Source organism: Netta rufina (assembly GCF_964035555.1).
Source record: "Netta rufina genome assembly, chromosome: 3".
NCBI classification, from domain to species: Eukaryota; Metazoa; Chordata; class Aves; order Anseriformes; family Anatidae; genus Netta; species Netta rufina.
The window spans coordinates 24,619,449-24,633,927 of record NC_140125.1 but is presented as its reverse complement, the minus strand read 5'-3'; the positions used below and the strand labels follow the sequence as shown (position 1 = coordinate 24,633,927).

At 39.7% G+C, this 14,479-nt stretch overlaps 2 protein-coding genes across 2 annotated transcripts in view; one reads left to right on the top strand and one right to left on the bottom strand.

The window, feature by feature from the left end:
• Positions 1-4,170: 4,170 nt before the first annotated feature.
• On the bottom strand, positions 4,171-11,504 carry CNIH4 (cornichon family member 4). The gene is made up of 5 exons (XM_084285345.1): positions 11,310-11,504; positions 10,090-10,158; positions 8,943-9,055; positions 4,945-5,085; positions 4,171-4,372 (listed from the first exon to the last, which is right to left on the bottom strand). The coding sequence occupies exons 1-5, from the start codon at positions 11,376-11,378 to the stop codon at positions 4,345-4,347; spliced, it is 420 nt and encodes a 139-aa protein (XP_084141471.1). The 5' UTR covers positions 11,379-11,504; the 3' UTR covers positions 4,171-4,344.
• The window catches only part of NVL (nuclear VCP like), a 37,229-nt gene continuing 34,234 nt past the window's right edge, over positions 11,485-14,479 (top strand). The window contains exons 1-5 of the mRNA XM_084285343.1: positions 11,485-11,617; positions 12,054-12,127; positions 13,240-13,292; positions 13,378-13,477; positions 14,375-14,435. Coding sequence (XP_084141469.1) covers positions 11,558-11,617; positions 12,054-12,127; positions 13,240-13,292; positions 13,378-13,477; positions 14,375-14,435 — 348 coding nt within the window. The 5' untranslated portion in view covers positions 11,485-11,557. The remainder of the gene's footprint in view (positions 11,618-12,053; positions 12,128-13,239; positions 13,293-13,377; positions 13,478-14,374; positions 14,436-14,479) is intronic.

Below are 14,479 nucleotides of genomic sequence, written 5' to 3'. Positions count from 1 at the left end.
ATTTTTATAAATTTGAAATTCATTGTGCCCCATCTTTTTCTTAAACATTTTTCATGGTTAGGGTATATGTGGTAGATATGAATCTTAACATTTTTAGGCACAGATGGAAAAAGCTATTGGCTCCTTGAAAAAAATATGGGACAAAATGGATCCTCAAAGCATGTATGTACTTACAAACCAAGCTGTAGAGATCAAGAAAAGAACTTTATTGTTGATCTCAAGATTTCTAAGTTGTCAAGATTTATATGGAGTTGTGGTGGAACTAGTTTAACACTTAGAGCTTTTGGTATGTAATGACTATTTGCTATGGACTGATATTAAATGTTTCAAAGGATTGCGTTCTTAAAACTTTCTGGATTTTTGTTACTCTCCTTGGATTATATTAAGTAGTTAAAATTTCTTTGCTATATTACATTAAAAACATAAGAACTTTGGGTCTCGTATTTATTTTCACTTGTTTTACTAATTATTTACAGAACACCGTTTTAACTTTTTTATTTTATAAATGTGTAGTATTTTAAACATATCTTTACAACTTGTTCAATTGGAACTACATTAACTTCTGATTTGTTTTTATTAGGATTTTTAAAAAAATACACTTTTTCCATGTTGGTGCACAGCACTTAACAGAAATGTTTGTATTCCCTTTCTTTCAATTCAATAAACAGAATAAATAACTGGAATGAATAGTTCTTAGTTTCCTAAACTTCACTTACGTGAATATCACTGGGATGTTCATTTCTTGATCACTAATTATAGAATTCTTCCTTGGTTGTAGCATTTCATTTCCTTGAGACGAAAAATCATTTGTGGCAGTTCAGCTGAAGATGAGCTCCCTCTTGCTGTGTGCAGGCTTTCCAATTTTTGATGCCTGGCTCTAATCTACCCAACACTTCTGTTTTGACTGCACATTTATGCCATTTAGCACACTACTTGCCTGTGTCCCATTCTGTGCTTATCTGCATTGTTGAACATCTGCTCCTTTGAGGCTCAGTGAGAGCCTTGATTCTTTAATCCTGGAGCTTGCTTAGGTATCTTACACAGGTTGCTAACTGTAACTCAGGTATACCTACAAAATTCTCTCCCATAATTAACAAGGTGCTTTTAAAGTACTTCCATTTCTTGCTTAGATGTTTCTTGCCAACTGCTAGTAACTAGAAATCAAGGACCTCTTTTATCTGTGGTTGACCTAAGCAGCTCCTGTAGCTCTTGAAGCTGATTCTCAGCTGTTGCTTTTCTTGTTCCAACTAACCTGGTCTCTCCTCCTTGTGCAGCAGAACGGAATCTCGTCTTTGTCCTGCGTTTTCCATATACTGGTGGTGTAGGCATTTTTATTAGCTAATGTTCTGCTAAATGAAAGCTGTGCCTATATTTGCCTTCAAGTAGGTTTTCTAAACTCAAACCTTTTGGTGAAATGCATTCAGTTCTTTTCAGCTTCTGTATTTGATTAGAAAAAGGTCTTTATGGCCTCCAGTAGCACCTTTCCATCAACTTTTATTCCCTCCAAGTTATGCCATATCCATTTCCATGTACCTGTTCTTGCTGCTTCCCTCAGGTACTAGTATTTGTAGAAGAGTTGACCCAATTCAGCCAAAAATTATCCATATAGCAGATGAAGGAAATTTGTTTTTTTGGCTTGAGAAAGGTGAGAAGGTAAGTACATTCACTAATAAAACTAGCTAAATAATCAACAGTCCATAACCGTATTGATTGATTAGCACGTTTTCCCCTATCTTAATTAATCCTCCACTCCCAACTGCAGTACTACAACAGCTACCCAGTCACTGTAAGCAGTTGAAGTACTGACACTGTAGCAAGCTAACTAGGCTCTAGACTGTGAGCGTGGAAAAGAGCTTAACAACCTTGCTCAAAAGTTAGGATCTCTGTAGTTCAAGGGTTTTTTATCACATTTTTCCTGTTGACTCTGAGCTCTGTGAAGGTCATTGTTAAGGCAGAAAATGACTTATACAGCAAGGCAGGCTCAAAAATTAGTAGTGTAATGACTCAGCAGAATTGTGGTCTCCAGAATCTGCTTCTGGGGTTTTTACAACAATTAGAAAAAGTTGTTGGAGATGAATGAACAGAGTTTATTCAAAAACAGGATGGAAACTTGTATTCATCTAAAAGTACAGTTTGCTTAATACTGGACAGCGTACACAGCTGTAGTTCTTGTTCTATTGTGGTTAGTAATTCATTCTTAAGGAGGGAAGCGGGGAAGAATCCACAATAACATCCCTTAGGTCAGACATCTGAACTAAGATGCATGCTACCCCTTTTCCCCCCCCCCCCCCCCTCCAGATATCGTTCTTTTCCTTTACCTTTCCATGTCCCCCTCCCATTTCTGAAGAAATGTTTCATGAAGTAGAGGGGAATAGGAGCTTTTCAGAGTGAGTGTGAGATCTTTTACTGGTTCCACAGGGGAATGTGTCTGCCCTAGCTAATGTCATTATTGTAATTGTCTTCAATGATTTCTAACTACTGTATCTTAAAAATATTTTAACTACTGACAAAGTTCTTATCTCAAAATCCATCTTTAGAATAAGATTTTAAAAACCTGCTAGTTTAAGTGAGGGGATTACAGATTACTTGTCATGGTTCTCAGCATGGAACTTACATGTCATTAATGAAGTTTATATATCTACTGCTGGCGCTACAGCAAGGACTTACCTCAAGCAGCTTACTAACTTTGCTCTTATAAAGTATAGGTATGTGGTGGACTTTTTTTTCCCTCACAGGAATATACAAGAGGCTGTAAGTCAATTAAGTTAAATTGTCTTCACCTACAAATAAGGTACTTGCCTACCACGTGAGCTGCTACAGAAGTCGGTGACTTCTCTCTTCTGAAATATTGTTCTCTCCTTTTTACAGATCTATATCCTGTCTGGCATAAAGCTTTACAAAGCAATGTTTGCTGTAATTTTTGTTTTGCAGTGCTGTCAGGTAGTCACTTGCATGTAGCTGTGGTAGCTATTTTCTAATGAGCATGCTTTTCAGTAGTTTTTGGTCTTTACAACAGCTGAACTTAGACTCCATCTGTCAAAAATTTAAGGCTAAGCTTATCCTAAAACAAATACTGAGTGCAAGATACCTACAGCAATCAAGCTTCAGTGCTGTCTTTTTACCACCTGCTCACAAAAACAAGCTGTTGCACACAGATACCACATTAAGACCAATACAATATGCTAACTATAGCTGTACAGTAAATTACGACAAGTTCTTAAAATCTGAGTTTTTTCCTTCTTAGGACTTTAAATATTTGGATTTTTTTTTTAGTATTTCACTTGCTACATTTGTTTAAAAAAATTTGTTTTTATGCGTATATATAAAAAAGTTGGATAGTGAGGGTACGAACTCAGCTTTGTATACTTGGCGGTGATGTAAGAGCTGCTCAAGAAGAACTGAAATTTCTTGGTGCCTTTGAAGCAGAATCACATCAGAAATGTGGGGATAGCTGGGTTATGGTTTAACAGACCACCTCTCTTAAGTAGATTCCTAAGTAGACATTCTTGATTCACCCCACTGGATATGATTAAAGCAGGTTGATTCTTTTGTTCCATTACTTTTGTTCCATTACTGACTCCAACCCTGATGCATTGTTTACTCTACAGGGAGGTCTATGAAGTATTTTGATGACAAAACAGGAGTTGAAGGGAAAAAAAAAACAAGTATTACTTGCTTCACAAGTGTTACATTTATCTGCAGCAACACGTTTTTCCACTCTTACAAGTGTCACAGTGACCTTAATTCTGCCATACACTAGACTTCATACAGGTTGGGGTGGGAGGGAGAGGGAATGGAAAATGAGAAAAAGCACAACTTTTATTCCATTGCTTTTTAGCTGAGCACAAAACAACATAAAGATGCAAGCTGTGCTAGTGTTCTGCTTTTGAAATTGATGTACCAAGGACAGCTTCAAACCAGGCTAATTGGACAGCTTGACTGCCAGAGGCATATCCTGACACTTTTGGTAAGAAATAAGCATTATAACTGCTCTTAAATTTGTTCTAGAATTAGTACTATTGTCAGCCTAAGCAGTTGAAATGAGTTTCCCTCTCATCTTGTCATTCCCATAAGATTTGTAAAGTGAAATCCTTGTTTACAGAACCAAAGCAGCAGCTACAGCCATTTGGGTTTTAAGAAGGAACAAAAACAACTGCTACACAAATCCAATGTCTTTTGAAAATATTTTATGTTAAAAATACAGAAAAATATTTCTTGTTCAAAAAGGAAAAATATACTGCATGACGACACTGGTCTAGGTATGTTCAGAAGGTGTCTGTGGCTCCACAACCAGTCACTGGAGTGATGACCCCATTTGGCAGCTAATGGTTCTTTGTCAACTTCTCAATCATTTATCAAAGCCAGAATCATACTGTGACAAAACAGAAAACATGAGACCCAGTGTATTACTGAAGCATAGGCAAGTAGGAACAGCTATCACTTTCAGTAGCAAATTGCACTTGATTCTGAAATAGAAAGTCAAGGCAACTGTGCCACTTGCATTATTTATGAAGACGAGGACTGCAGAAGTAATATTGCAGTAGAAGAACGATAGTTCTACCTTGTAGAAAGTACCCAATCACAGAACTCATCAGGTTGTAACTTAACCTGAGCACTTTATTTTCTAAAACAGAATCTGTGAAATAAACTTAGCCCTCAAGATTACCCCGTCTAAATAGGCTGCTTACTCTAGGTGCTAAAATCATGTAGTTTTGTATTTACTTATAGTAGTTTTGAGATTAAGTAGTAGTCTGAGTTTTCAAACAATGTTTGATCAGAAAGCGTAAAAGCATATAATAAGCATGCAGTTGACTGTCAAAATATATTACTGAAGGTTAGCAGAAGAAGATCAGAATTATGAATACCAGCACAAGCAGAATAGGGGAAGTAAAAATAGCTGGCAGACACTTCCTTTGTTCCTTGGGAGCAATTTTTGAGACTAACCTGTACAGGTACATGAAGAAACAGAGCAGATGAAAGCCTAGTTTAATCATGGCCTCCTTCATGTGCGATTTCAGTTGTCCTCGGTTATGGATCTCTGTGGGATCAAATACCCCCATGTTTCCGCTTGGCACCATAATGAACCTGAAAGTTTAAGAAAGAAAAAAAACAACACACAAGTATAATCATTAAAACATTAAGGAGTGTCAGGAGGAGGGGAGAAGAATTTGCACAGAAGTGACATTCATCTAAAGCTTGTTTCCTAGTTAAATATAATGGAGCTTTTTTTAAGATTTCTATTTCAATCTCAGGATATTGTACATATCTCTGCCACTACACAATGAAAATCCAGAGGTCAAGCAGTATTGAAAATGTTAGCCCAGCTTCCCAGGTATAAGTGGGAGAATTTCCAGTTAAAAGCCAATTCCAGATCATTTTAATTGCTGTTTGTGACTACTCCGTGTTAGGAAGAAAACCTCTACCCACACTGGAAAGATGTATTAACTGAAAGAGACTGGAAAAAAACTTAAGAATCAGTGTTTTCATTACAAAAAAATTATAGAGAAAATCACAAACTCCAGTGGTCAAAAGCAGATAAGACTTAGGATCTGTGTATTATTTCCATTTTTAGCAAAACTATCCTGTGTTATCACAGCAAATACACAGCTTTCCTATGGCTGACAGGTTGAAAAACTGGGCAGGACTGGAGAATTTGAGTACTTCTTGTCTAAATCCACGTAAGAACAGCAGCTGAGTGAAACAAAGTGAAATGTAAGCAAAAAGAAGAGTAAAATCAGTACAGTAAATGCCTGTGTCTTGTGAAAATTCAAGCAACAGTACAGTCATTCACCATACACATTTCTCAAGAGAAAAAAATGCAAGCACTTGAAGTTGTCACTGCAGCCGAGCCCAGTCTAGAACAAGTACTATTAGTAGTATCTCACTTAAATCTCATACAGGTTCTACCTTCCTGGAAGAATGCTCTTTTCTACACAGCAATTTAACTCCTAAACTCCTAGTCGTAGACCTCGAGCAAGAGCAAGGTCTCTGAACAGAACAGGTTTTCTTTATGTACTTGAAGAATGTTACCAAGCAAAAGAAAAAGCAGCCCCTCCCCATCTTGCACCATTCACTGCAGTAACAGGAGCAATAGGAGGGGAAGAGAGGTTCTATAGCAGCAGAAATAAGTGTTATTTTTCTTATTTTCACAGGAACATTAAAAAGTACTGACACATATTTAATTAGTAACAATTATGTCCCATTAAGAATAGCTCGTGAAATTATTAATTTCAAAGTCTCTTCTAAATTTGAAGCTTTAAGTGATTGATCTATTGTTATAATTCTGACACTAATTTCCATTTTCATGGAAATGTAGTACATTTTATTGAAATAAAAGTATACAAGTTTCCTGTATCATTTGACCCTAGAAATAAGATATATAGTGCACCGTTTCCTTACATCTCTAGGATACGAGTACCATAAAGACAGTATTTATTCAATTTGTGTTTTAAAAGCAGTGACACTTAAATGACACAAATTATTTAAAGTTTCCAGAACTTGGGAGTTATTTTTTCCAAGAGGCCCCCAGTCTAGTTTAGCTTATGTTACACATCCAGGGAACTGTAGTCATGGACACAATGATGCTAGATGCTGACAAACACAAGTTAGCAGGATGCCAGCCACTAGATCAAGCTGACCAGGGCATCATCCAACCTGACCCTGAACACCTCCAGGGATGGGGCATCCACAGCTTCTCTGGGCAACCTGCTCCAGTTCCTCAGCACCCTCTGAGTGAAGAATTTCCTCGTAACAGCTCCACACCCTTCTTGGGGTTGGGAGTTAGACCTGGATGCAGCACTCCAAGTGGGGCCTCACAAGGGCAGAGCAGAGGAGGACAATCCCCTCCCTCACCTGCTGCCCACTCCTCTGTTGATGCAGCCCAGGATACAGTTAGCTTTCTAGGGTGCAAGCTTGCACTTCTGGCTCATGACAAGTTTTTTGTCCACCAAAACCCCCAAGTCCTTCCCTGCAGGGCTGCTCTCAGTGAGTTCAGTGAGTTCTTCACCCATGTCTGGGATTGCCATGACCCAGGTGCCGCACCTTGCGCTTAGACCTGTTGCAGAAATTCACTCCAGAAATTATTTCTTGAAATACTGTGACACGTGAAGACAATTCAAACACACCCACCTGATGCTGGAAGCTTGCAGCTCTCAGTAACAGGTTTACACAAACTGTTCCCACTTGATTGTAATTTAGTCATTGACACTTTATTCAAACTACTTTTCAATCCACCATTTTTCTGACTACCATACCCTTTGTTCATTAAATGACTGGGTCAAATATAAGTTCTATCCCACACCATCAATCAGATTCCCTTTATAATACTAAACATATAGTTTAGTTTTATAGTTTAGTTGCTTTTGCCCACTTCTAGCTCCTTCACCATGAATGGGGTACTCTAGGCTACCAGTATGGGTGCAAGTCCCTGATCCTCAGAAATGAGGCAGGATTAACAGTAGTCTTAACATTCTGACTTCTTATGGCAGCATAGGCAAAGTATTACACTGTCATATTCATTTATTACATGCATTGCACATCTACATTTGAGGCAACATCAGGATTTTAGGGTATTCCAAATGACAAATACAAAATGAGAGCTGTCATTTCGAAACAACATTCAAAGCCTACTGCCTAAAGCATGGAAACAGAAATCAATAGCTTTTAAAATTCCTTCTGACCACGTTGAGAAGAGAAAGCAAGTGGCTACTTTAAATATTAACAGAATGGTAAATTATGTTGCTTTAACATATTAGAAGGAAGCAAGGGGGAAACTAGGATAAGAAATCCTCAAGATTTCAAAGAAAATACATTGTCTCTCTCCCCCTTCCTCCCTTCAGTGTCTTCGTAGAAACAGTCTAACCAAAAAAGAAACACCAAATACTAATACTACACTCACCAAAGGGACCATCACTCATTTTGTGCAACTGTTGCACAAACACACATTTGTACCTACAGGTGGCCAAAACTATCCCCACCTGTGCATGGAGGCAATATGCAGCCATTAACTGTAAAAGTTACACTGCTTCATGTTTCTCCAACTGAGAAACATTTGAAGGCTTTACTAGAAGTTTTGTGGAAAACAAAAGACGTTAAGTACATAATTATATTTTGCTGAAGAACAATCAGAATATCAGTAAAGGAATCTTCTCTTTTATGAGCTATGAAACCTCTTGTATTTAAAAAATGACTCATCCCTGCAAATAGTGTTAACGAGGTACAGAGAAAAAAGAATTGTAGCTAACTTTTTATGCCTTAAGTGACACCAAACATTTCACAATTATACAAAATAAAATGCACAAGTTTGAACCAACAGTCCCAGTGTTACCTCATGCAAACCTCTAGTGGGAAGCAAACCATTTCAAAGCGGTAGACAGCCCAGGGTGAAAAGACCAGTAACAATGACGGCTATCATAACATGAAAAGTCTGGAAACCTTTCCAAAAATAAACAGGCAAGACAGTGGACCCAAAAGGGGTCCAAACACACAAGGGGGAGAAACAGGACTGCAGACAAAGGAGGGTGTTTGGGATAACACCACAGTCTGATGGCTTTACAACCATCACTCAGGCTGATGTAAATGGTTTTGTGCTGGTAACACTACCAGGCACATAGGCAAAGAATGAAACATTAGTGACCGTGTCTGCAGTGCTACCTGGTAACCCCAACCAACATGCCATTATTTCCTACAAACTCAGGAATGACTCACAGATCAAGATTCCTGGGCATTAGAGAGAACGCAAGGAAAGGCCCAAAGCTTTATGTCATTTACTCCGCTGGGTTTCTTCTACTTTTAATTGCAAGGAGAGGAGAGTTTTGTTAACCAGAAGACTGTTAGGAACTGAAGAACACAACTGAAACTTCTCATTATGACATATTATCTTCCTATTACACTTAAAGCTAAACCAGCAACAGGGAAGCACACACACAACGCTTCACACTTACCTATATATATTCCATGTTGCTATTGGCAAATTAAGGAGAAAGATGAACCAGTGCAATGAAATAAGCATTAATACAGTTACAACAGCATGGCCAATCACCTCTGGGATGACCCACTGTAAAAAGGGAAGAAAAAAAGAAGGTTATAAGGATAAATTTATTTCTAAAAAAAAAAAAAAAAAAAAAATTGATATGGTGTTATCATCTGATTCTAATCACATCAAACTGACAAAATTCACAGATGCATGTGATTTCATCACAATGCAGGGAAATGAATACCTTCAGACAGATTGCACATGAGTAAGCCAGAAATTATGCCCTAAGGTATTAAAACAGAGGTACTGTGTTTAACACAGCAATTTCCAGAAAGAAACACAACATTGTTTAAACAGTTATACTACACATGCACTTCAGAGCGAGTTAAGAAAGAATACAGTGCACATTTGAAGTCACTGCAGAGAACATTTGGTGTAGGAATGAAAGAAACACATAAGAAGCACATAAGTCCGCATAGACGCAGAACGTATAAGCACCCCCAGACTTGGTACGGATAAGAAAGTTGATCGATATTAAAATTGACATTGGTAAACCGGGTCAGCCCAAGAGGACATTTTTGGCTTGAGAGCATCCTGCAGTGTTCTCTCTTACATTAAGAAAGACTTTTAAATCAAAGTGAACACCCATGTGGGCGGGTCACACGGATTTCAGAAGAACAGCTTCAAGCAGATTTGATTAAAATGGAACTTTTCCTTATCACAGCAAAACACTCTGCTGTTCAAGACATTAAGAATTATATACAAGTATCAGGGAAAGTAGCTAGAAAGATTTGAGTTCAGCCAGGAGTAGACATCGCTACTTAATGGCACACATACAAAAAAGAAAACTTGAGAGCTCTGGGAAGAGTCCCACAAATTCAGAGAAGCAGCCCATCTCAGCACCAAAGATTAGCAGAACAGCCTTTTGTGGCTAGTTTTATGGAAGACAGGAGCCCAAAAATGACAAGTGGACTGCAGAGAAACATAAATGCTTTGAATAAGTATTGCCAATCCATGCTCTTCAGATATACATTAAACTCCCATTATTTGTGATGCTGAGATGATGGATTTTTTTTTTTTTTTAACCCCATTAAATGCAAAGAATAATCATTTACTTTATTGAGTTTTGAGCAGCAAGATCTCGCGTTAATGTAGTCACATTCCAAATCTGATAGCGTAATTATCTGACGTTCAGGATAAGGAAAAAATTGTATAGGAAGTCAAAATATTCTAAGCTTTATTTTCATCCAGTATGTTGGGGTGAGCACTCTGTCTTGTTCTACAAATCTGCCAAAGGCACGTTTCAGTTAGCCACCACTCAGTCCTACTTTAGGTGGACGGACAGGCCGTATTTTATTATCAGGCTAAATGATTTTATGGTACTTTTTCCAGCAGCAATTGTTGCACAAGTGCTAAAGTTCAATTTAACACTAAAAGCAGACCAGGAAGGCAAACTCAGTATTTTTGGTATCACAATAATTATTACCATGCTTGGAGCAAAACCTTAAAAGCAGGGAAAGGTTGATGCACCTTTTAAACTCTCACAATAAAGCTGGCTATTGCAGCTTCTAGAACTAAATCTCGTTATTTTACATTTAGAGTGGCATTGGGTAATTTCCCAGTTTGCTATGAAAGAAGAGGTTCATGTTGTTATCACATGAACTTCCAGCACCTGGAATACAAAGGTTTCAGAGAGCCCTATCAAAGAAGGCTTAACACACAACATGTGCACATCATCAGGTTATAGCCTGTAATGCTGGTGTTCCTTTTCTTCAAGGAAAGCATGCATTTTTCCTTCTGTTCTTAGGAGGTGGGTGAAGGCTTTCAATTTTAATAAGTGAAATATCTGTCTAAGGTGAGATTCTTTCAGGTGCTTTTGGGCTTCTTTCTGTTAGGACAACCAGGTAAATTCGGAAACGCCAGGATCTGAGCATGAGGGCAGCTTCCCCTTCAATCCGGAACACATAAATGGAGGCATCAGCCCTGTCCTGTTCTAACAACACCCTCCAGCGAAGTCTGCAGGCACTTTTGTAGCAATAACGCAGAAACCCTGCCTCAGGAACTCCGCACGCCCTTCCCACCCTCTCCCACCTCACCCAGCGAGCTGCCCTCCGTGACCAGAGCGCACAGCACCAATTTTTAGGCCCGGGGGGGCCCCAAACCCGCTTCCTCCCCTCCCTCAGCGCCGGGCACCCAGCCCCGCTCCCACCCGGGCCCCCACCATTCCCCCACACACCGGGCCGCGGCCTCTCGGCCGAAATGAGGACCCCAGCACCCCCACAGCACCACCGCTGCCGAGCCGGGCCCGTCCCGCTCCCCCCGCCGGTAAGGATACGAAGTAGACGGCGAGGAAGATGAGCGCGCAGCAGTCGATGAGCGCGAAGATGAAGACCACCGACTCCATGGCGGCGCGGCCGCCGCCCGCCCCTCAGCCTCCCCGCCCCGCTCCGCTCCGCTCCGCCCTGCCCTGCTGTGGCGGAGTCAGCGCGCAGCACGCCGGGACCCGCAGGCCCTGCGGCCGCCTTCCCGCACCGGGCAGAGCGGGACCGGGACCGGGGCCGGGGCCGGGGCCGGCTGGCGGCGATGCGGGTCCGGGTGCGGCCGCGGGCGGCGGACCCGCGACTGAAGCAGCGCGTGAAGCAGGTGCGGGGCGTGGGGGGAGGCGCGGGGCCTGCGCGGCAAGATGGCTGCGCGGGGCGGCGTGAGGCAGCCCAGCGCGGCTCCAGGCGGAGCGCCCCGCTCTGCGTTTTATAGAGCAGAAGGAGAGCTCTGGTGCGCTCAGGAGGGGTGCCAGCTCTGGTAGCTTCTCTGTTCCCAAGGGCAGTGTGCCAGGGGGTCTCGTCCACCAGGTCTTCAAACAGCTGGGAGTTCGCTCTTCAGAAGTTCAGGGTCCTGGCTTTGCGCCTTGAGTTCACAAACCCAGCCAGGACATTGAGTCTGAAACAGGCATGTTTGAGTTTTATTGCTGAATATATATACGCTTTATATTATGAATTTGAAACAGGCATATTAGACCTAGCTATTCCGATGAGGTTATTGACAAAGATTTTATCTTGCTTCCTAACATTTTTCATTTTAGTACCTTGCAAGCAGTAGATGTGGCCAGTATGTTGACATTGGGATTCTAGCGTCAGATTTGCAGAAAACGTACAGGTGAGCAAAGATTTGTATCATTACATTCCACGTTCAGAATATGGAATATATTATTTTGTTATTTTGTACTTGCATATTGTCAAAATTTTAATTTTGTTACCTTCTCTACTGGTTGTTGAGGTTAACTGAAGCAATCAGATCATTTCCACTCCAGTGTTTTTCTCTGCTGATGTATCTAGTAATTTATTGTTTATGATCGCATCAGTACTGCGAGATCTAGTTGCTAATCGTTGTTGCTGTTAAACAGCTACAGACACGTTACAGCATTTTGGTCCTTGTACAGGTGATGAGTTTAAAACATGAGAGAAAATAACACTTGGATGCAGGCAGATGGGGTGGGTAACAGGAGTCAGTAAGACACTAAATCTTCCTCGGTTGCTTAGGAGGACAGTCTACCTCACATAATTATTTGAAGGCTTTCTTTGTGGGTAGAAAGGCAGATTATTGATGAATGTGAGAGTAAAGGAATGGAGAGAAGTATATTCATTAATGTTTTTACAATCTATTTTTTGTGCATTGTTAGAGAAAAGGATCCCAAACTCTTGCTGTGGACTTTTATGGGTTTTGGGGTTAGGTTTTATTTTTCCTCTGTCACCTGTTGCAGAAAAGCAAACGAAATGTTTGCTCCGTAACTGAAAATGAAAGGTTGATGATGTTTGTTTGCAGGTAAGGGTGCTCATTGAATCAGATTTTCTCACATGGGTTTGTTATTCCTTATTGCAGTTGTTCCGTACTAGACTGTGCTTTCTAGACCATACTCTTATGTCCATATGTTCTTGTTTAAATTAAAATAAGAAAATGAGTGTTGTTGTTGTGTAATAGAATCCATTTGTACATTGCTGCTTTTCCATCGCTGCAGAGAGGACCTGAATAACATTTACTAAACATCCTTTTAGAGATGAGTAAATTTTAGTGTTTTTTCATCCCAGCTATCGCAGAGTTGTAGGGTTCAGAAAAAACAATCACGTTTTCAAGTTGGTTCTTAATAAGAACTTACGTAAAAACTTGAGTATCAACTTACAATGTATTTTTTTTCACTGAGAATAACAATGTGTTGGGAGAAAAGCACTTGGTGTAATCTGCTACTTTGTGGTTTGTGCTTTTTTTTTCAGTGCCGATTATGGACGAAGAAAAAGAAATGCTTTTAGAATACAAGTTGAAAAAGGTAGTTCTGTTAGTACTGTGTCCAAGATGCCAAATTCTTTGATTATCCTTTGGCTATTCTGTTAATGCTTGAACTTTTTCTTCAGTGTTTGGAATAATCAGTAATGAAAAAGAACATGAAGATTTAACAGTTCTAGAAGCTGAACATGTGGCAAAAAAAGCAAGACATGGAGAAGATAAAAATGAGTAAGAATTTCTATCATTAGCTGACTTAAGTAATGTCATTAATATTTAACATTACTTTAAATCTTTCTGTCTTCATATTATTAAGTTTCGGTAGTTTTAAGTTTACTGGCATATCCTTGATTTTCCGTACACTTGTCTTCCTCAGGAGTTGCCTGTAGTTAATTGAAACATTATTTTTTCTCAATTAAGACAAGCAGATATTAAAGAGTAGATTGTAATTTCTCTGCTGCGGTGAATGCACAGCTCTGAGTGGATGGATATTCTTTTGGTTTACATTATGGTTTTCCATATAAGGCCACAGTCCTGGAAATAGTTCAGTTCCTTTGTTTTGTTCTTAATCTTTCTTGGGTGTGATGCATATTACCTAAATGTGATTAATAAGACTACAGGACAGGCTATTCAGAGAAAGTCACCACTAGGTATGATGTCGGAATTAAGATTTCTTAACTCCTAAAGCTATGTGCAGTCTCATGGACCATTCTGGTTTCTAACCTGTGATAGATACCAATAATCTCATGGGAAATTAATACCTTGTAATCAGAAGGATTTAGTATAGTTCAGCAGTGATTTGCTACTATGTCCCCTGTTGTGCTGTGTTGGTGATTCAGCTCATCATGAAACTACACAGTCAGGTTGGTCCAACATCACTTTTTTGTAGGACTGTCTTTTAGCCAGGTAGTCAAGTTGATCCAACTCATTGCAGCCTTGGAAAGAAGTTTAAAACTCTTCATAACAATACATTTAGAGCATGCCAGTTGGGAGTTTGTTTCTGGTTTTATGCCACATTGCATAATTGTGAGGAACCATGTTGTGGAAATTGCATTTGTTCTGTTTTGTGTGTGTTTCGCTTGCAGTTTTGTGATACATTAATAGTTTTTGTCTCCCCTCCATGTAAAGGACAGCAGGAAGTGCCACAGATATCTCTGATGATGATGATGATGATTATCCAGAAGATCTAGTAAGCTGTGTTTTATTATGATTGCTCGTATTTGTGTATCACGT

Excerpts from the sequence above, each read along its gene's own strand:
- CNIH4 (XM_084285345.1), bottom strand. The coding sequence starts at position 11,378 with ATGGAGTCGGTGGTCTTCATCTTCGCGCTCATCGACTGCTGCGCGCTC. Across the intron at positions 5,086-8,942 it reads GCAACATGGAATATATATAG|GTTCATTATGGTGCCAAGCG; the intron begins GTAAGTGTGAAG and ends TTAAACTTTCAG. Across the intron at positions 4,373-4,944 it reads TTCTTCATGTACCTGTACAG|TATGATTCTGGCTTTGATAA; the intron begins GTTAGTCTCAAA and ends GTTTTGTCACAG.